Source organism: Aythya fuligula, chromosome 18, assembly GCF_009819795.1.
Source record: "Aythya fuligula isolate bAytFul2 chromosome 18, bAytFul2.pri, whole genome shotgun sequence".
Lineage (NCBI taxonomy): Eukaryota > Metazoa > Chordata > Aves > Anseriformes > Anatidae > Aythya > Aythya fuligula.
The window spans coordinates 11,813,012-11,831,466 of record NC_045576.1 but is presented as its reverse complement, the minus strand read 5'-3'; the positions used below and the strand labels follow the sequence as shown (position 1 = coordinate 11,831,466).

The 18,455-nt window shown below is 66.5% G+C and overlaps 2 protein-coding genes across 2 annotated transcripts; both read right to left on the bottom strand.

Annotated features, from left to right (window-relative positions):
- Nucleotides 1-2,805: 2,805 nt before the first annotated feature.
- Nucleotides 2,806-5,422, bottom strand: LOC116496697 (alpha-N-acetylgalactosaminide alpha-2,6-sialyltransferase 2-like). Its single transcript, XM_032199938.1, has 9 exons — nt 5,271-5,422; nt 4,683-4,827; nt 4,402-4,573; nt 4,060-4,252; nt 3,831-3,969; nt 3,617-3,720; nt 3,435-3,518; nt 3,248-3,347; nt 2,806-2,985 (listed from the first exon to the last, which is right to left on the bottom strand). Exons 1-9 carry the CDS (start codon nt 5,420-5,422, stop codon nt 2,806-2,808), a joined length of 1,269 nt encoding a protein of 422 aa, XP_032055829.1.
- A 1,714-nt stretch (nt 5,423-7,136) lies between these two features.
- CEP131 (centrosomal protein 131) lies at nt 7,137-18,090 on the bottom strand. The gene is made up of 25 exons (XM_032199993.1): nt 17,779-18,090; nt 17,261-17,346; nt 16,744-16,858; nt 16,423-16,532; nt 15,877-15,990; nt 15,609-15,758; nt 15,268-15,385; nt 14,486-14,602; nt 13,622-13,778; nt 13,396-13,496; nt 13,100-13,282; nt 12,671-12,862; nt 12,399-12,536; nt 11,753-11,878; nt 11,530-11,646; nt 11,009-11,111; nt 10,621-10,822; nt 10,277-10,384; nt 10,052-10,169; nt 9,859-9,933; nt 9,625-9,767; nt 8,945-9,122; nt 8,676-8,872; nt 7,424-7,484; nt 7,137-7,330 (listed from the first exon to the last, which is right to left on the bottom strand). Exons 1-25 carry the CDS (start codon nt 18,025-18,027, stop codon nt 7,256-7,258), a joined length of 3,333 nt encoding a protein of 1,110 aa, XP_032055884.1. The 5' UTR covers nt 18,028-18,090; the 3' UTR covers nt 7,137-7,255.
- Between the last annotated feature and the right edge of the window lie 365 nt (nt 18,091-18,455).

Genomic DNA, 18,455 nt, shown 5'->3' with positions numbered 1-18,455 from the left:
TCCACCTCACCCCCTGTAGGACCAGGACCCCAACCCCAGACCCCCTCTGGCAGCACGCCCCCCCCCCCAAAACCAGCCCCCCGCCGTGGGGGCTCCCCTCAATCGGGTGCCCCCCCAAGCGCAGCCCGGCCTCGGGCTCTCGATGCCGCAGCCCCTGCACGTGGGGCTGCAGCCCCAAAACGTGCCTGAGACACAGATGGGGGGGGGACAGCCCAAAGCATCACCCCCATCACGGGCAGCTCCCAGCCCCACAGCCCCCAGGGGGGTCCCGGTCACCACCCCCCAGCCAGCAGCCAGCTGCAGGGACCCCCCCAAGGGACATCGCGATGGGTCCGTGCTGGGATGCTCCTGCCCCGGCCCCTGACCCCCCCCCGGGGACCACGGGCTGCGTGCACGGGGCTCTCTCTTCCCCGCGATCGGTTTTAATATTTTAAAGCCAATTTTTTTTTATATTTTTTTTTTTTTTTGCGTACACAATTAATTTTTTACAAGGCTCGAAGCCTGCACAGAACACCACGCTGCACATGTCACGTTGCCGCAAATAGATACAGGGCTGGAAAAATTACAGGCTGCTCGGCGAATAAACATTCCTCCGTCAGCTGGAGCCAGCTCGCTGCGCCCCAGCCTCCGCGCTCGCTGCTCCGGAGCAGCTCTGACCTGATCTGCACGGCAGGGCAGGGGGCAGTCCCCCCCCAGCTCACTTTGCTTTCATGGCACCAGCATCCCCGTGACCCCCCCACTGCCCACCAGCCCCCCCAGGGCTCTGCTCTCCCTGGCTCTCTTCAGGCCACGTCTCCACGCGCTGCCTCGGTGCAGCTTGGGGACACCCCCGTGCCCCCCATCCGCCCTGCCCAGGCCTCAAATTGGCCAAGCAACCCCTGTGCAAGCCTTGCATTGTGCCAGGCACCCTTGGGTGACATTTGGGCGCTCTCGAAGCTGCAGTGGCATCTACACATCCCTGGGGGCCACATCCATTCCGGCACCCCAGGCTGGACCCGCTGCTCCCTCCCTGTGCCACCGTCCCCTGGGCATGAGGTGGTGGCCCCGCTGTCACTCGTGCCGTGCCAGCACCAACTCTGCTACACGGCCACAGGAGCAGCACTGGGCTCACTGGTCGGAGATGGAGACGTTGGGTTCAAGGCACTGGGATGCACTGGGGTGGCAGGAGCTGGACCCGGGGCCGTGCTGCCGGTGCCACAGGGATGCTGTGGCTGAGTCCTGCTCCTCGTGCTGCTGAGCTGGCTCCAGCTGAGTCACAGCAAGGCTGAACCCAACCGGGGGTGGGCGCCTGCACTCGTGCTGGGCACCCACCGGGCTGTGCCGGGCACCTGGACACGTCCCTGAAGGCCTTGGTGAGAGGAAGGGGATGAAGTGACCCAGACAGCGTGCTCGGTGCCCTGCATCCATCCCCAAGGGACGAAGTGAGGATGGGGTGGGAATTGGGGATGTGATGGGAATTGGGGATGTGATGGGATGGGAATTGGGGATGGGATGCGCACAGGATGGTGCACGGGGCCTGCCCAGCCAGGCAGCTCTTCCCCGCACTCCTCTGTGATGCTCTGGGCTCCCAGATCCCCATTCCCAAGCTGAGCCCTTCCCAACCCCAGCACAGGCCTGGGCCCCTCCGTGCCCAGCGTCCTGCCCCCCCCTCATTTCCTTGCAGCTTTCTGCCACCTCCACGGGGAAGATGCCAAACGGAGGCCAGAAGCCCCGGTAAGGATCCCCCCGGGCATCACCCCCACGGCACCTACCCCCCCCAAACTCCATGCCTGGGGCTGTGCCGGCAACAGGCATGGCACAGAGCCCCCCAGCACCCTGACCAGCGTCCCCCCTGGCCAAGCAGCACGCCCCAATTAGCCGGGGAGATTACCCCGCGCGCATCCTGCCCATTTGCTCCAGACCCCCCCCGGCTGATTTGTCTGGGGCCGGGGCTAATCCCTGCCCGGGCAGACACCAGCTTGAGCCGCGATCTCTGCGCGGCGGCTGCCAAAAGCACCCAGCCCTCCTGACCTCCTTCCCCACCCAGCCGCTCGGCTCGTTTGCAGCTAACGAACGGGCTCCACTGATCCCGGCTAATCCACGGCGGGGAGCTGGGGGGGCGGGGGGGGAGGCTCCTTAATTGGGGAGCTTTGGCAGAGCCGGTGACAGCCTCGCTCAGTCTGCCTGGCAGGGATGGGGACGGGGACAGGGCTCGTGCCACGCAGCCGGCAGCCCGGGGACCCCTGGCACGGGGAGGGGGCCGTGCAGCAGCGGGGCGCAAGCAGCCATCCGGTGAAAATCTGCATCCCTGGTTATGCAACGCCGCCGGTTTATTCATGCCTGAACCGGGCACTGGCCTAGAAACCAGGCTCTGAGATGCCGGGGAGGGGCAGGGCTGGGGGCCGAGCCCACCAGGGAGGGCTGTGGGCATGGGGTGGGCACGAGGGGCACCAAGGGGACCGGGCACGGGAACCCACCCGTGGGCACAGGACGGGGATTGGGGCTGCCTTCCCCACTGAGTGCCGGGGCCGTGGCAGCAAAAAGGGCCCGGGGCTCTGCAGGGGATGCTGCAAATCCTTATCTGGGGCAGAGGCATGGCACAGCCCCCCTGGGGAGCAGGGCTGCGACAGGAGGAACCCCCTGATCCCCAGCCCCAGGCAGCCCCAGCAGCTCATCGCACGCCTTGCTTGGGCCCAGCCCTGCCCCAGGAGCTCTCCCTGGGGCTTCTTGGAGCCCGCAGGAGGGCAGAGGACGGTTTCCTCCTCCGGCATCTCAGATCCTCACTCAGGTCCCAGCAGCGCTCCCGGCTCCCGGTGGCCGCGGGCATCACGTCCCCTCCGTGCCGGTGTAGAGGCGCAGGAGCCCGCTGCGCTGCAGCCGCTGCCACAGCCTCATCTCCAGCTTCAGGTCGTGGTTGACGTAGAACTGCACCTCCTTGTGCCCACGGTCGAAGTAGTGGTCCGAGTACGCCCGGTAACCCGGCGTCATGAACCCGAAGGCGCTCACCTGCGGGACGCGGCGCTGAGCACGCTGCTGCCCGACCCCGGTGCCCGGCGCAGGGGTGAGGACACCGCGGCTGCTCCAGGAGGGGGGACACGAGCAGAGACGGTGATGGGGAGGATGCACAGGTGCAAAACATCCTCGGCAGAGCCTCAGGAGGGAGCAGCTGCGGGCACGGCGCTGTGCCATGTGCCATGTGCCCTGTGCCATGTGCCAAGCCCTGAATCGCCGGGCACCACCGCGGTGGAGCCGTGCACGGGCTGCCCACCTCGTCGCAGGTGTGGATGGCGGCCAGGAGCATCACGGCGCCGGTGGAGGGCCGGTACAGCGGCCAGTGCGGCGTGGCCAAGATGTCAGAGCGGAGAAAGCTGCGGGCAGAGAGCAGGAGCTAAGTGCTAAGGGCTCCCCCACTGCGCTGTGGGGAGGGGGAATCCCCCCCGGAGGGGGCTCCTCACCGGTTCCGGAGGTAGCGGATGAAATCCGGGTGGAGCATCCTGAACTTGTCAGCACGCAGGTCCTCACCGAAAAACTCCTGGGGCCTGCGGGGAGGTCCCAGAGGCTGCTCGGAGGTGCGGGGCGGAGGGGACCCACCTGTCCCACCCCCCTGAGCCCCCACGCCCACCGTGTCCCCGCTCACCAGACCCCCTTGTCCCTGCCCCTGTCCACGCGCTGGTGGGTCAGGGCCGCCTGCAGCAGCAGGTAGTCGCGGTCGTGGTCCGGGAGGAAGACGTAGCGCGTCTCCTGTTGTAAGGGACACGGTGACACCGGCACCGTCCCCATCCGGGAGGTGACAAATGGGGCCCTGGCGGTGCTGTGCCCGCAGCATCTCCCCTCCCTGTGAGCTCCCTCACCGGACTCCGGGGCGGGTGCTTGAAGCCATCCGCGGCGTAGCTGCCGAGCGCGTTCACCATGGTGTTGGTGGAGAAGACGTAGAAGGACGTCCTGTTGCCAACATCCCCCTCGAAGCCCGCCGTGATGGCCCCGTTCACCCTGGAGGATGAAGCAGGGACGAGGGCAGGCGCTGGCCCTGCCGCAGCCGGGTCTGGGCCGTGCCCCCCCCTCCATCCCGTGAGCCCTCACCTGAAGACGAGGTGGTGGGCGTCGATGGCAGCCCCCACGCGGGACCCGTTGAGGATGCCGCCGTTGCCCACCACGGCGCAGCGCACGCAGGGTGCCGCTGCCGGCCGGCTGTCCACGAGGAGCCCGCTGGCCGACGTGTTGAGGAGGGACAGGGACGCCTTCAGCACTGGGGGCAGCCCCGGGATGGTGAGTTTGGGGAGGGTGCAGCAGGGGGAGCCCCGCGCCCCAGGGTCCCGCGCCCCCTCCCCATGGCACAGCAGCCCCCGGGACGCAGCCCCGGTGCCTGCAGTGCCCAACCCTTTGTGCAGGGCTCCCCCCGTGCCCCCCACAGCCCTGTGCCCCCCGCACCGTCCCAGCTGACGTCCTTCCAGCCGTGAGCCCCCCCGTATCTGCGGAGCCGCCGGTACTCGTCCTCCCGCGCGTGCTGCGCCCACTGCAGCACCGGCACGGTGGCCAGGAAGGCAGCCCCAAATTCGGTGCCCGTAATCCTCTTCCTGATGCTGCTGGGGCACTCCTGAAACCATAGGTGACAAGTCCCTGCGTGTGACAGCGGCTCAGGGTGTCCCGTGCCGGGGGGACACGGGTGGCTCCTTGTCCCTGCCCCAGCCCCGCAGCGCCCGTACCGAGCTGCGGGAGGTCTCGTCCCGCCCGTACGTGTCCCCGAAGTTTGGTGGCAGGCTGGGGGCAGGGGTGAGGTGTGGTGACCGTGTCACCAGCTCCGGGGCCTCTGTCGTAGGGGGTCTGGGCGCCAGCAGGCGGGTGGGGGTCCTGCTGGGAGGAGAGAGGCGGCTGGGGGGGGGACACAGGGTGGCGCGCACACGGGTGCCCCATCCCCAACCCCATTCCTGCCCACTAAAGCACCAGCAGAGGAGCCCCGGGGAGGTGCAGGAAGTGCTGCTGAGGCTCTGCCGGTGCCACCGGGGCACTGTGGAGGTGACGATGCCCCGTGGTGGTGCTCAGCACCCCCCTCCCCGGCCACCCCCGTGTTGCAAAGCAGAAAGCAGGAGCCAAGGCTTGGAGCCGGCTGCAGGACAAGGTCCAAGCCAAGGCCGGGAGCTGCAGCCAGGCACCCGCGGAGAGGGCAGACAGAGGTGGACTCGGGGTTAATCATTTCCCAGGGCAAAAATGGCTCTGGGGAACACCCCCCCAGGGCCAGGGGGCAGCCACGCAGCCCCCAGCCCAGCCCCACGACCCTCCCAGCCCCACGGTACCTGGAGAGCTCGAGCCCCAGCCTGCGCTGCGTGGTCAGGAGCAGCAGCAGCAGGGCCAGGAGGGCGAGGGCCAGCCCGGCACCGCGGCCACAGCGCCCCGGGCACGGCGCAAGGGCGGCGCGGCAGCAGCCGAGTGCCGGGGGTCTTCTCATGGCAGCTGCTGGTGGAGAGGGGACAGGAGACCCTGGAAACAATGCGCAAAGCTCCGGGTGGCCCCCACGGCGCCGTTCCTCGTCCCTGGCTTCCTCCAGACGGCCGCAGGACCTCCGCTCGCACGTTGAGGGACGAAGGGTGGACGGTGCCCGTGACACTGGGCAGGAAACCAGGGGACAGCCCCTCCACCGGCACCGTTCCCAGGCTGAGGCCTCCCGCGTCCCCGCTGCGTTTCCCCAGCACCCAGACCTGCACCAGGCTCCCGGCCACGCTGCTCGGCCTCGCTGCCTCCCTCGGGCACGGCCTCGTCCCCGCTGGTTCTCTAGGGACCGGGGTGCAGCCGTGCCAACGGGGGCAGCGGGGGCGCAGGGCACGGCCGCGGGCAGCCCCGGGGCGGAAGCTCGCAATAGGGAGGTGGAGGTAGGAGCGGGGTCAGGAAGCAGGCGTCAGAGATGCAACCATGGTGGAAGCAGGGGCTGGGCCAGCTGCCTGCGCAGGATGGGGCCGTGCGCCCCTCCTGCCCCCTCTGCAGATCAGCTCCAGCTCGCAGCCAGCGGCACCCGGCACAACGAGCGTCCTCCAGGAGCAGGAGTTGGACCCGGAGCCGCTCGGTCCCCGGGGGAGGCAGGGGGTGGAGGTGCCCCCCTGGCCATGGGTTTTTGCCCCCCAGCAGCGGTTTTGGTGCAGGTCGCACTCTGGGTACAGCACCACGGGGAACACCCGGGGGCAGACAGCACAGCACCAAAATGTGGGGAGAGGGGAAGGGGCTGCCACAGGATCGCTCGGCCCACCTGCACCCGACAGCCATTTACCTGGTAAAATGGAATATTTTACAGCGGGTGGTGCAGCCTCAGCCAGCAAACACCAAATCCTGGGGGGCTGGGACCCCCCCTGCCTCGTGCCCGCAGCCAGGCAGCAGCCCCCTGCCCCGGCCGTGGGCAGGAGCAGATCAGGATCTACAGGAAGCACCCGAGCACCCCCCCCAGCCCCATATCAGGGCCAGGACCCCCCCACACACATTCCTGGGAGCCCCCCAAGAGGACGGGGTTCCCAGCAGCAAGGCTGTGGGGTGCCCCAGCCCACCCAACCCCGCTGCTGTGAGCGCAGAGCCCGTGGCACAAAGCCGCAGCGGGGCGCAGGGGCTGGCAGGACGGATGAGAAACGCCCCGGGAGGCCGAGGACAAAGCCTCTGCTGGCCCCGAGCACCAAACCCCGGCCTCCTCGGAGAGCAGAGCCTGCAGGCAGCCATCAGCACGTCCTGCCGGGAGGAAACAGATGCCCCCGGGCTCGGTCCAGGCGTTTCCCGTCACTATCTGGGGGTGCTGAGAGATTTGCAGGGAGCAGGGGCTGTGGGATCACATCCTGCCCCAGCTCTTCCCTCCAGCCCTGCCCTAACCCAGCCTGGGGGCAGCCAGCTGGGAAGAGGAGAGGTGCTGAGCTCCCGCAGCACCAAAAGGGGCTCCCCAAGCCCAGCCCTGCCTCCGTGGCTCAGCCCCGCAGCTCCCACCACGAGGCTCAGGACCCAGCACCACCGACTGCTGCCCGCACACACCGCGAGCAAACGCAGCTCCTGCCCCGACACCACCACACAAGGATAAATGCATCCATGGAGAGCAAATAAAAAAAAAATAAAATAAAAAACGAGGATGCCAACAGCACCCAGGCTTCCCTCTGCACCCCCCCCCCCGGCCACAAATCCGACAGAAACAGCCGTAGAAACCAGCAGAGCTTTTATTGGTAAAACGTCAGAGGGAGCTGAGCGCTGCCGAGGCGTAAAAAAATAAAAATAAAACTAAAAAAAATCAAATCCTGGGTGGGGAGGGGAGCGGAGGTTATTTGGCTGCCAGCAGCTGCTGGCGCTGCTGCTCCAGGAGGGCCTCCAGGTGCTCGGCTCGCTGCACCGCCGCCTGCAAGAGCGCGCAGGGTCGGGGAGCTGTGCCCGGGGCAGGGCTGCAGCAGCAGGGCAGGGGCAGCCCCCCCCAGCAGCCCCCCTCGCTCACCTCGTACTGCTTGCGAAGGCTGCTCACGTTCTCCTCCTTCCTCGCCACGGCCGTCTTCACCCTGAGCAGGGGGATGGAGAGGGGCTGAGCACGGGGTCCAGGCACCCCCGGGCCTCAGGGCGGTGATTTTGGCATGGCTCAAGGCAGCCCCAGGATGGGCAGCCCCTCTCCTCTGCAACCCCCCAGCTAAAAGGGGTGCCAGGGCGTGCTATAAATGGGGCTCGGGGTGCCAGGGCGTGCTATAAATGCCTTCATGCCACTTTGGGAGCGTTACACGGCTTGCATCAAGTCCCCTGCAGGACGAAGGGGACACCAGCCTCACCAGACCTAATTATTAACAAGGCCACAGGGACACACACTCCTTTTTCTCACACCCACGGTCGCTGCCCCGTGGCCAGACCCTCCCACGGCTCTCGGAGCCCCAAACCTGCCCCGTTTTGCCAGGCTGTGCACATGGGACTGACGGGGAACCCCTCTCGCTCCCCCTCAGGGTGTGACTCAGAGGGAACGGGAAGCGCTCAGGCTGGCTCTGGGAAAGCCGCTGAGCTCCGCGTGCTGATGCGAAGCTCTCCCACTGCAGCTTTTTTCCCCCAAAATTCCTCCCTGCAGGCTCCGGCAGCAGGGCTGGGTCTGGCTGTACCAGCGGGGCAGCTGGCAGAGAGCTCAGCCGATGCCTTCCCGGGGAGATAAAATTCCTCCCCCGCAGGCAGACGGGGAGGGAAGCGAGGAAGCACTGCACTGGCTGCTTGGTGCCGAGCCCAGCGCCGGCTCCTGCTGGTGCTGAGCCCCCGCAGCACAGCCCCGAGGTGCCAGAGCCCTGCTGGAGAGGCGAGCGCAGCCCCTGCCCCCCCCTTCGGTGCTGGGGTGCTCCTGGGGATCATCAGCCTGGGCCCTTGAAAGCAGGGAGCCTGCAGGGCATGGTGACACCCCCACGTGCCCCAAAAGAGCCCAGAGCAGGGGACAGAGAGCCCGGAGTGCTCGGGTGCTCGCACGTGGAGCTGCACGGCACGGGGATCCCCCGGCACCTCCATCCTGCAGGCACCCAGGGGAGCAGCAACCCCGGGGACTGGGTGGCACCGAGCAGCCCAGCAGGCACCACGAGGAGCAGAGGGTTTGTGGAGGCAAAGCAGGGGTGAGCGCTGCCCGTTTGGTGCCACCGGGACGGGAAACCATGCCCGAGGAGTCACCGCAGCCAAACTCCTGGCAACGCACCCCGGCTGCGAGCCCACCCAGCCCGGCCAGGCTGCCTCACCTCCTGTGCACCTCCTCCAGCTCTCTGTCCTTCTCCCGCGCCACCCTGTCCAGCTCCAGGCGCTGCCGGGCTCTCATCTCCACCATCTCCGCCTTCAGCCTCTTGTTCTCCTCCTCCGTGCCCACCAGCCTGGTGGCAAACTCCTCCCGGATCACCTCCGCCAGGCTGCTCCGCTCCTGGGCCAGCTGGTCCCGCACCTACGGGGGGGGAAAAAGGGTGACCCCAGGGTGCTGGATGCCCGGGGGGACCCAGCCATGCTCTCATCTCACCTTCCGTATCTCCTCCAGCTCCTGCTCCCGGTGTTTCAGCAGCCCCTGCAGGCGGCTGCTCTCCCCCTCCAGCTCGGCCAGCCGCCCCTTCAGCTCGTTGCAGCGCTCCTGCAGCTTGCGCTCCGACCTCTCCAGCTCCTGCAGCTCCACCTCGTACTTGTCCCGGATCCTTTTAATCCTGGAGGAGAGGACGGAGAGCTCAGCCCGGAGCTGGGAGCACCCCCAGCACTCCCTCCCCAAGGCTGCAGCAGCGACCACGACGCCGCAGCCAGCGCAGGATCAGCCCCACGGGAGGTGCAGGATGGTTTCAGGAGGTGCAGGATAATTTCTGGCCGTGTTTGGAGTGGTTTCTCTGCCACTTTCCAGCCCAGACATCTGCCTAGGGAAGGCTGCCCACTGCCACAGCGCTCTGACACCCCCAAGGATGCCTCTCCAGGGGGGGTGAGCAGGGGCACACACCCTGCGGTGTGCCAGGGAGGGAAGGACGTTTGTCCCCACCAGCTGCTCTGTCCCAAGCTCGTGCTGCACAGTGCCAAGCACGCTCCCCGTGCCCTCGCACACGCAGAGGTGGCTCAGGAGCCCACGCAGGTGGTGCCTGGAGCTCGTGGGGGAGGCACAAAGCTTGGGGGCAGGAAAGGGAACTGGGAGGAAGGACTCAGCAGGCTCACATCTCTCCTCACCTGTTCTCCGCTGCCCTCTCGCACTCCTCCTTGGCGGAGGACATGTCGGCCTCCAGGCGCTGGATCACCAGCTCGATCTCCTTGTCCCTCTCCTTCCTCACCTCCTCCCTCAGCTCCCGCTCCCGGGCGAGCAGCCAGGCTTCCTGGGGACGGCCACAAAGATGCTGAGCATTGGCCTGAACCCCCTCGGAGCTCAGCGTTAACACCTTGCAGGGAGAGCAGCCCTGGCCCTACCTCCTTCTTCACGTAGTTTGCCTCCCACGCCTGCCTCTCCATCTCCAGCCGCTCCTTCAGCACCTTCACCTCTGCCTGCAGAGAGACAGGACAACTGCTCAGCTCTGCTGCTGCCTCCAGGGCTCCCAGCCCTGTCAGCACGCAGCTCGGGGCCGTGCCTTGCTCATCAGGAAGGGGGCGAGGAGCGACGGACCTGATGCCTCCTCTCCCTCTCCTCCTGCTCCTTGGCGTGCTCCTCCTTGAGCGCGGCGGTGACGGCCGAGCTGCTCGCCTCCAGCTGCCTCCGCAGCTCCTCCACCTCCGCCCTCTGCCTGCCCGAGGACAGAGCCGAGCTCGCAGCGCCCCCGAGGGAGCCCCCACGAGGGCGAGCAGCCCCCCAAGGGCTGCCAGGCGTGCCGGCTCCTGGCTCTGCTCTCACCTGGCCGCCTGCTGGCTCAGCCTCTCCTTCTCCTCGGCGACCTCCGCGTAGAGCCGGCGCCGCTGCTGCTGCAGCGCCTGCTCCTCCTGCTCCAGCTGCTTCTCACACCTTGGAGGGGGGGGAATAAGCGGCCTCAGGGGGCTGCCAGGCTCAGAGCAACCCATTCCCCTGGGGCAGGGCAGTGTTACGTGGTTTTCCCTTCTCCCTGCCCCTTCCCACCCCGTGCGCACCCCAGGCTCCGCGACACCTCTCCACGAGATCACTGAGTGCTGCAAACCCGTCAGCACCACGAATCCACCCCGGTGGTGGTCCCGGCCACCGCCCCCGTGCCCTGGAGCGCTCACCGCTGCCGGGCCAGCTCCCTCTCCCTCTGTCCCTGCTCCTCCTTCTCGCGCTGCAGCAGGCTGCGCAGCTCCTCGGCCTGCCGGCAGTACTGCCGCGCCGCCCGCTCGCCCGACTGCAGCAGCTCGGCCTCGTGCAGCATCTTCAGCTGCCGTATGTCCTGCCGGTGCTTGGCCATCAGCTTCTGGATCTCCGGCTCCAGGCCTGGGGTGGCAAGGGGAGAGGGCGGTTAGCACGGCCTCAGGGCCGGTTGGGGGTAAAAGCAGCAGATTTGGGGCCAGCACAGGCGCCCCCGGGGAGCCGGGCAGCTGGTGGGGAAGCTGCAGGAGTTGGCTCGGCACAGAGAGGCTGGGAAGGGAAGGGCAGAGCGGGTGTTTTGGGGCCTGGCACCTTTCACGGTGATCTCCTTGATCTTTTTGGTTTTCTCATCAATCCACTTCTCCCGCCTGATCTTCTCCGTCGCGCTCATCAGCTCCTTCAGCTTCCTGAGCTCCTGGTGGGCAGCCAAGGGGAAGCCGTCAGAGGGAAGCCAGGGAGGAGATCCCTCCTTACCCTGGGAGCCCAAAAAGCAAGGTGCAGGCAGGAGACGACGACCCCAGCCACGCACAGCCCCGGTTCCACCCTCTCCCAGTGCCCCCCACCCCGTACAGGACGGGGCTGCTGCTGCCTGCCCACCCCCAGCACGGGGGGGAAGCAAAACCCTTGGGAAAACCCCTGCTGGGGTGACTGAGAGAGTGCCCCCCACCCAGCCAGGACAAACCTCTGGGGGTGACACCGATTTCCTGCGCCCAGCTCCCCAAAAACCAAGCAGCTGGAGCTCCCCGAGGTGGCCCCGAGGTGGCACAGGCCCCAGGTGAGCCCCCGGGGGTCCCAATGTCACCTCCCTGCACCCCGCCGGCCCCGTTCCTCACCAGCTCGTGCTGCTCCTGCATCTGGCTGATCTTCTTGCTGTACTTCTGGTCCGCCTGCTTCAGCTCGGCCACCACAGCCTCACACCTCTCGCTCAGCACCTTCTTGTCCTCGATGAGCTGGGGAAGGGGGGAAAAAAAGGGGGAAAAAGGGAAGGCGTGAGGCAGCCAGGAGGGCGCCTCCAGCCTGGCCGGCGGGCTTCGAGCTGCGGAAGGTGAGGATGACCTGGTCGATGAAGGCCAAGTGTCTCTGGATGGCCGCCTCGTACTGCTCCCTCTGCAGCCTCAGCTGGTGGCCGAGCTCCTTCTCGGTCTGTTGGACGTGCCGGACGGTCAGTTCCCTCTGCTGGGCCTGGGGGGTGCGGGGAAGAAACGGCCACGGGGGGTGAGAAGCGACAGCAGCAGATCCAACACGGAGAGCCCTGCTGGGTCAGCTCACCCCAAGCAGCTAAACCAAGCCCCTGGTCCCCCAAGCTCCCACCCTGCTGTCAGCGGGGCCGCCCAAACCCCCAGGGGTGGAGGAAAGGAAAAAATTCAGCACAGCTCCACGCTGAGTGCTGGCCAGGCACCTGCTGAGGTGGTTTCCAAACCACGAGGGAGCACGGAGAGAGCCCACAGGACGGGGAAGGACCTCGAGGATCCTTCCCATGCTAACAATAACCAAGATCACTGCATGACCCAGCACCCCATGGCCCTGCAGCTCCCCTGAGAGCTCAGGGAGCACCTCAGGACTTGGCCCTGCTGGAGGATGGATGGGAACCCCAACCCGCGGCACCGTGCCCCCGTGCTCCAGAGCCTCTTCTCCAGGGGAACGGGTGCTGAGGGCTCTGCTCCTTGGCTCCCCAGCGAGCAGGAGGAGCCGAGCCACCCACCAGAGCTGTCTGCAGCAGGCTGATGGCTCGCTTCTTCTCCTCCACTTCCAGCTTCAGCCTCACGATGGAGCTCGTCACCTCCGTGGCAACAGCGGACGCCTGCTCCAAGTGCGCCAGCTCCTCCTCGGAGAGCAGCCCCTGGGACGTGGGGAAAGGAAAAAAAAAAAAGAGTGAGAGGAGCTGGAGGGCGCCTAGGCTCTGAAAAAAAAAAGGAGAGCCCCTTCCCAGGGGGGTGTCAGCACCCTGGCAAGCACCAGGTGCTCAGCACCCACCTCCCGCTGCGTGGCCGAGGCGGCGGAGCGCGGCCTCTCCTGCTCGGATTTCTCCATCTCGTCCAGGAAGCTGATGATGCTTTGGAGCTTGGCCTCCGAGAGCAGCGCCCCGTCCTCGGGGATCCCGGGGGAATGGTTCAGCTTCCCCAGCTTCTCCAAGTTGTCAGCGGTCAGCGAGTTGGAGCCGGGCTCCTGCGGGGCATGACGGAGCTGCTGGGGAAGGCGGCGAGCCCCAGAGGTGCCCGGGGAGGTGCCGGCTGCTCCCAGTGCCCCCAGTGCACCCCAGTAGGCAGCCTCCTCCTCCGTGCTCAGCCCTCACACGGTTTTGCTCCTCCACGGGGATGCAACTCAGCCTTTTCTCACCCTCCACCACCCAGCGCGCCCCAGAAGGAGGCAGCCCGCAGGGGACCCTGCTCTCACGCAGCTCACCCCGTCTATCCAGGCGTATTTCTCCTTCTTGAAGAGCTTCGGGGGGGGCAGCAGCTCCGGCTCCTCCTCCAGCAGCCTGAGGGTGTCCAGCAGCTCGGTGAGGGTGACTTTGGACTGAGCCCTGCTGGCGGCCGTCCCCGCAGTCCCCAGGTCCTCGCCTCCCGTCTCCCTGGAGCTCACGTCCTGGAGGACAGGCAGACGCACCTCGAAGCTTGCCCAATCTCCAGAGAAACAAACCCAAGCTTGGAGAGCCCCTCGAGTGCCGGGAGAGCCCCTCGAGCCGACGCCAGACCCACCTGCAGCTTGTCCTCTGCCCCCTGCCCCTGCGAGGGCACGGTGCTGAGCTCTGCCGGGCTGCTTGCTTCTGGCTCTGCCGTGACAGCGTGGAAATTGGCATCTGCAGGGACCAGACCGCTCTCACACACCACAACCCTCACCCCGGGCTGAGAACTGCTCCTCTGCCACCCTCCTGTCCCCGTCCCACGTGGCTGCAGGGGCTGGGGGACGCGCAGGGGGACGCACCGGCGTTGTTGGCTTTGAGGCCATCGTTCCTCGTGGCAGCAGCAGCCCTGGCAGGCTTCTTCTTTGCTACCCTCCTGCTCTCCTTCACCAGCGCGAGCTCCTCTTCCGCCAAGCATTTCGCCCCTGAAGCCTTTTGGGCCCTTTTCTGGTGCAGCTCCTGCGGGAGGGAGAAGGAGCTGCAGCTCGAGAAGCCGAGCACCACGGGTTGAGGGGACACCGCTGGGCCTTGGGGGGCTTTGGCAGAGCTCTGGGAAGTGGCTCCAGGCACAGGCACACGTGTTTGTGAGGCTGCTGCAGCATTTCGCCACCCTCCAGCTGCTCGCTGCTGTGCCTCCCGCCAGCACCCCCGCCGAGACCTGACTCCATTTGGGCCAAAGGGGAGCTGGGGCTCTTAAAAACCCTTTTCCACCACATTGCAAGCCAGCAGGCACCTCCCTGTGCTCTGCCTCTGGCCCAGCCCCTCGGGTTCACCCCAGGAGCACCCAAGGGAGCTGCAGGAGCACGGTGGGGGCAGTGAGGTGCCTCTGGAGGGCACAGAGGGGCACGCAGCCACCCTGCAGGGCCCCGTCCCCTCCTGGGACCAGTCCCATCCCTGGCCGTGCCCAGTTCCGTGGCAGGAACTCCCCTTTCCCCAGGAACAGCCCGAAACCAGCTCTGGAGGAGCTGCCAAACCTTGGCAGGAGCACAGAGGCAAACTGCTCTGTGGCACCTCCGTCTCCACGGGGAGCGCTGCGTCCCCAAGGCTCGCTCAAATTCCAAATTGTGGAAAGAGGAGGAGGAGGAGGAGAGGCCCTGCCACTGCCTCACGGAGCCGGGCAGCCCAGGGGCCAGGGGCAGGCACATTTCCCCAGGCTCTGTCCCTACCTGGATGGCAGCACGCCGCGCCAGCCGCGCCTTCTCCTCTCGGATCTTCCTGCGCTCCTCGTCCCTCCGCTCCTGCAGGCCCAGGATGTTCCCCTCCTCTGTCTGCCGCTGCCTCTCCTGCCAGGAAAAAAAGCTCAAAGCTGAGTGAGAGCTCCCACAGCCACCACCCAGGGCAGAAAAGTGGGGAAGGAGGCACCCCAAACACCCCAAAACACCCCAACCCTGGCTCGCTGCACCCCCGGCCATCCCCTCCCGCGGGTACGGAGCCGGCAGGGAACTCTGCTGGTTCTCCTCGGGCACCAAACGCAACCATCGGGCACCCGGGGCTGAAACCACCACGGAGACAGGGCTCAAAAATAGAAGCTCACACGCGGGAGCAGCGGCGCTTGCTGTTATTTGGATAAATAATTAAGCACCAAGCCCCACAATTAGCCACCGAGGCCACGGCGCTCTCCAAGGAGCCAAAACCTCGCTGCTGTGCAGCCAGCCGAGGGAGGGCTCCCCCCTCTGACCACGAGGTGGTCTGGGATGGGGCGAATTCAGCAGGATTTGTGCTGCTGCTGCCACGTCCCTGCAGCCAGAGGGATGGGGAGGGACTGCAGGGCTCCCGGACCCCTCTGGCACCGCGGGGAACGGGGCCAGGACCCTCCCCACCCCGCTGCGAGGGGCAGAGCCCCCAGCACTGACAGCTCGGGTCCTGTCTGCGGGCTCCGGGAACGAACGGTGCCCGTCACAACGGGGACACCCAGTAGGGTTTGTGCCCCTGTCCCCCGGGGACCAACCTCCCTCCTGGAAGCCAGCAGGCGCCCCAGAGCCGCCGCTCCTGCCTTGTGCCGCTGCGCGTGGCGGCGGTACCAGCGCTGGATGGTGACGGCGGCGAGGTTCACCTGCTGGATGAACCTGCAAAAAAAGGGAGGCAGCGTCAGCCCCACGGCCCCACAGCACCCCCCCAGCACCCTCATCCTCTCTCCCTGGCTCGGGGAAGCCGTTTTGGGGAGCAGGAACTCATTCCTTTGACAACCTGGGGGTGCAGAGCGGAGTCAGGGGCAGGGGAAGCCAACACAGCCCCCCAACAGCTCCTTTCTGTCCCAGGGGCCAGGGCACAGCCCGCGCTCAGCCTCACCTCTCCGCCTCCTCCTCGGTCACCTCCCTCCTGCGGGGCAGCCCGCCGGCGTTGTTGCGGGCGGCGTTGTTGTTGCTGGAGAAATTCTTCTGCGACCTCACCAAGCTGCTGCTTTCGCTCTCCTCGTTGGCGGTGGCTTTGACGACATTGCTAGGGCAGAAAATGACACCACGTGGCTGCGGCACGGCACACGGAGGGGGGGGGGGCCCAGCACCCCCCTGAGGGCAGCAAAGCCCCCTCCCAAGGCCGTGTCCTCACCAGCACTTACTTGAGGTTGCTGCTTGGAGCCTGGTTGGAGCTTTTGGGCGCGGGGCCCCTGTCGGCCGCGTAGTTGTTGTGCACCATGGTGGTGACGCAGTTCCCCATCGCGCCCTTGTTGCTCCTTTTTTTTTTGTTGTTGTAGGGGGGATAGAACCCGTCAGAGCCCGTCAGATCCACGGGGATGGGGCCAGCGGGTGCCCTGCACCCCCCCCTGCGTGGTGGCCGCCACCCCTCATACGAGGGCACCCCTCGGGGTAAGGAGCAGGGGAGACCTCGCCGGCACCCCCAGCCCCGAGCTGGCTCCTTGGGGCCGCTGCCGGACGCACAGACAGGCAGGCAGACAGACAGACACGGCCTGAGCAGCCCCAAACTCCTGCCCCTGAGCTTTTCACCCCTTGCTACTCCTTTTTCTGGCCTCTCCCAGACCCCAAACACCCTCCCTCGAGCACCCAACCCCACCGGCATGCTGCCCACAGCCCCAGCTCTCCCGCCCGGGTATTTTTTGGGTTGTTTCCTCCCCTGCGGGCTCCTCCCGGGGGGGCTGCCCCCCTACCTGTTGTTGGCGGTGAAGTTGGCTGCCAGCAGCACGGCCGCTTCCTTCTTCCTCATGCCCGCTGCTGGCTCGGAGCTGGATGGGGCCGGGAGGGCTCGCGGCTGATCGTCCTGCATGGGGCCGGGCACGAGGCTCAGCCAGCACCAAAAATGCCTCCCCCACGCCCCATCCCTCCCCCAGAGCTCATTTCTGCCCCACATCACGAAGGTTTTGCCCCGCAGCCCCGCAGCTTCGCCTGCTGGAGGGGAATCCCACCCAAAATCCCGGCTCCTCGTGCCAGGAGCCAGCTGCCCCGTGTCCCCGCCGAGCCCTTGCCCTCACCAGGACGTTCCAGGTGGTTTTCTGCTCCGGGGACGCCGTGCTCGGGGTGGTTCCTTTCTTTCCTCCACCAGAAGCGCTCTCAAAAAAGGCCAGGAAGGCTCCTGCCTGCTCCGAGCTGCAGCAGGGGGAAGGCAGAGAGGAGAAAGGGATGCGTGTGCTGGGGTTAACATCGAGATGACAAACAGCAACGAGGCAGCAGCAGCAGGGATCTCATCCTGCTCGGGGCGCAGGGGCAGGCGGCTCTGATCCTAACATTTTGATCCTAAAGTTTTGTCCCCTAACGCAGCCTGGCGGGTCCCCGAGGGGCTGCGCTAAGAGGAGGCTCCCCAAATGCCACCCACGTGCCCTCCCCTGCAAAAAAAAAAAACCCACTCTGTGCCTTTCCAGAGCCCCCAGTGCGTGGGACAGGACTCAGTGACCGCTCTGCTGGGTTCTGGTCCCCTCATGGGGCCGGGGGGCGCACGGAGCAGGGGGTTCCTCGTGGTCCCATCCCGGTTCGGTGCTGGGGGAGCCGTACCTGTGCCCGCTGCTGGCCCGCTGGGCGACCTGCGTGGTGCTGTTGGACCTGCGGAGGTTGTTGATGGCCCGGGACCCCGCATCCTCCTGGGGGGGGAGAGAGTTCAGCTCAGCCGAGGTTCCACAGGGGCAGGGTTGCGGTGCCCGGAGCAGGGGATGAGCGCGAGGGAAGCCGCCGAGGCAGTGGGGATTGCTCAGAAAACCCGGAGAACCCAGCAGGAGACCCCAGGACCCCAAAACTTCCCAGAGGGAAAGCACTGAACGGAGAAAAGGGGCTGGAGAGGCTGATGCTGCCCACCCTCAGGCACAGGGAAGGGCTGAGAAGGGTCCCAGCGAGCAGAAAATTGCAGGGGATGAGGTTTGGGAGCGCAGCACCGCAGCACCCAGATCCCACAGCAGCCCTGCTCATCCTAAAAAGAACAGGGGGGGCACACGAAGCCCCCCGGGACCCCCGTCCAGCCTCTCAGACCCCAGGCAGGAGGGTGCGGGAGCACCCAGGGGTCCCCCCGCGGCACCCACCAGGGCGTTCCTCTTGGGTTTGCCATCGGCCACGACGGAGAGGGAGCGAGCCACGTGCTTGGCGGGGGATGCGCTGCTGGGGCGCCGCAGGACGGGCACGGGCAGCCCCGTCAGGCTCAGGTCCACGGCCACGCCGCCACAGCCGGCACCGCGGCACGACGAGCTGCTCCGGGAGCTCCTCATCCTGCACGGGGAGAGGGCAGGTGGGTGACGGGGGGGTGGAGAGCAGAGCGAGCGCAATGGGGACATGAGGGAGACATAAAGGGACCCAAAATGGACCCAAAGGGGACACAAAGGGGGCCCAGAATGGACCCAAAGGGGACCCAAAATGGACCCAAGGTGGATTGCAGCGCAAACCCAACGTGAACCCAAAGGAGACCCAATGTGGACCCAAAGGGGACCCAAGGGAGACCCAAAATGGACCCAAAGGAGACCCAAAATGGACCCAATGGGGACCCAAAATGGACCCAACATAGAACCAAAAGGGACCCAAAGCGAACCCAACACGGACCCAACGTGGATTGCAAACCCAACGTGAACCCAAAGGGGACCCAATGTGAACACGAAGTGGACCCAAGAGAGACCCAAAGAAGACCCAAAATGAACCCAAAGGGGACCCAAAATGGACCCAAGGTGGATTGCAGTGCGAACCCAACGTGAACCCAAAGGGGACCCAA

Excerpts from the sequence above, each read along its gene's own strand:
- LOC116496697 (XM_032199938.1), bottom strand. The coding sequence starts at position 5,422 with ATGAGAAGACCCCCGGCACTCGGCTGCTGCCGCGCCGCCCTTGCGCCG. Across the intron at positions 4,253-4,401 it reads CGTCAGCTGGGACGGTGCGG|AACTCACCATCCCGGGGCTG; the intron begins GGGGCACAGGGC and ends GCACCCTCCCCA. Across the intron at positions 3,348-3,434 it reads ATCCGCTACCTCCGGAACCG|CTTTCTCCGCTCTGACATCT; the intron begins GTGAGGAGCCCC and ends CTCTGCCCGCAG.
- CEP131 (XM_032199993.1), bottom strand. The coding sequence starts at position 18,027 with ATGTCCCCATTGCGCTCGCTCTGCTCTCCACCCCCCCGTCACCCACCT. Across the intron at positions 15,991-16,422 it reads AACTTCACCGCCAACAACAG|GAGCAACAAGGGCGCGATGG; the intron begins GTAGGGGGGCAG and ends CAAAAAAAAAAG. Across the intron at positions 8,873-8,944 it reads AGCTGGAGGAGATACGGAAG|GTGCGGGACCAGCTGGCCCA; the intron begins GTGAGATGAGAG and ends CCCCCCCCGTAG.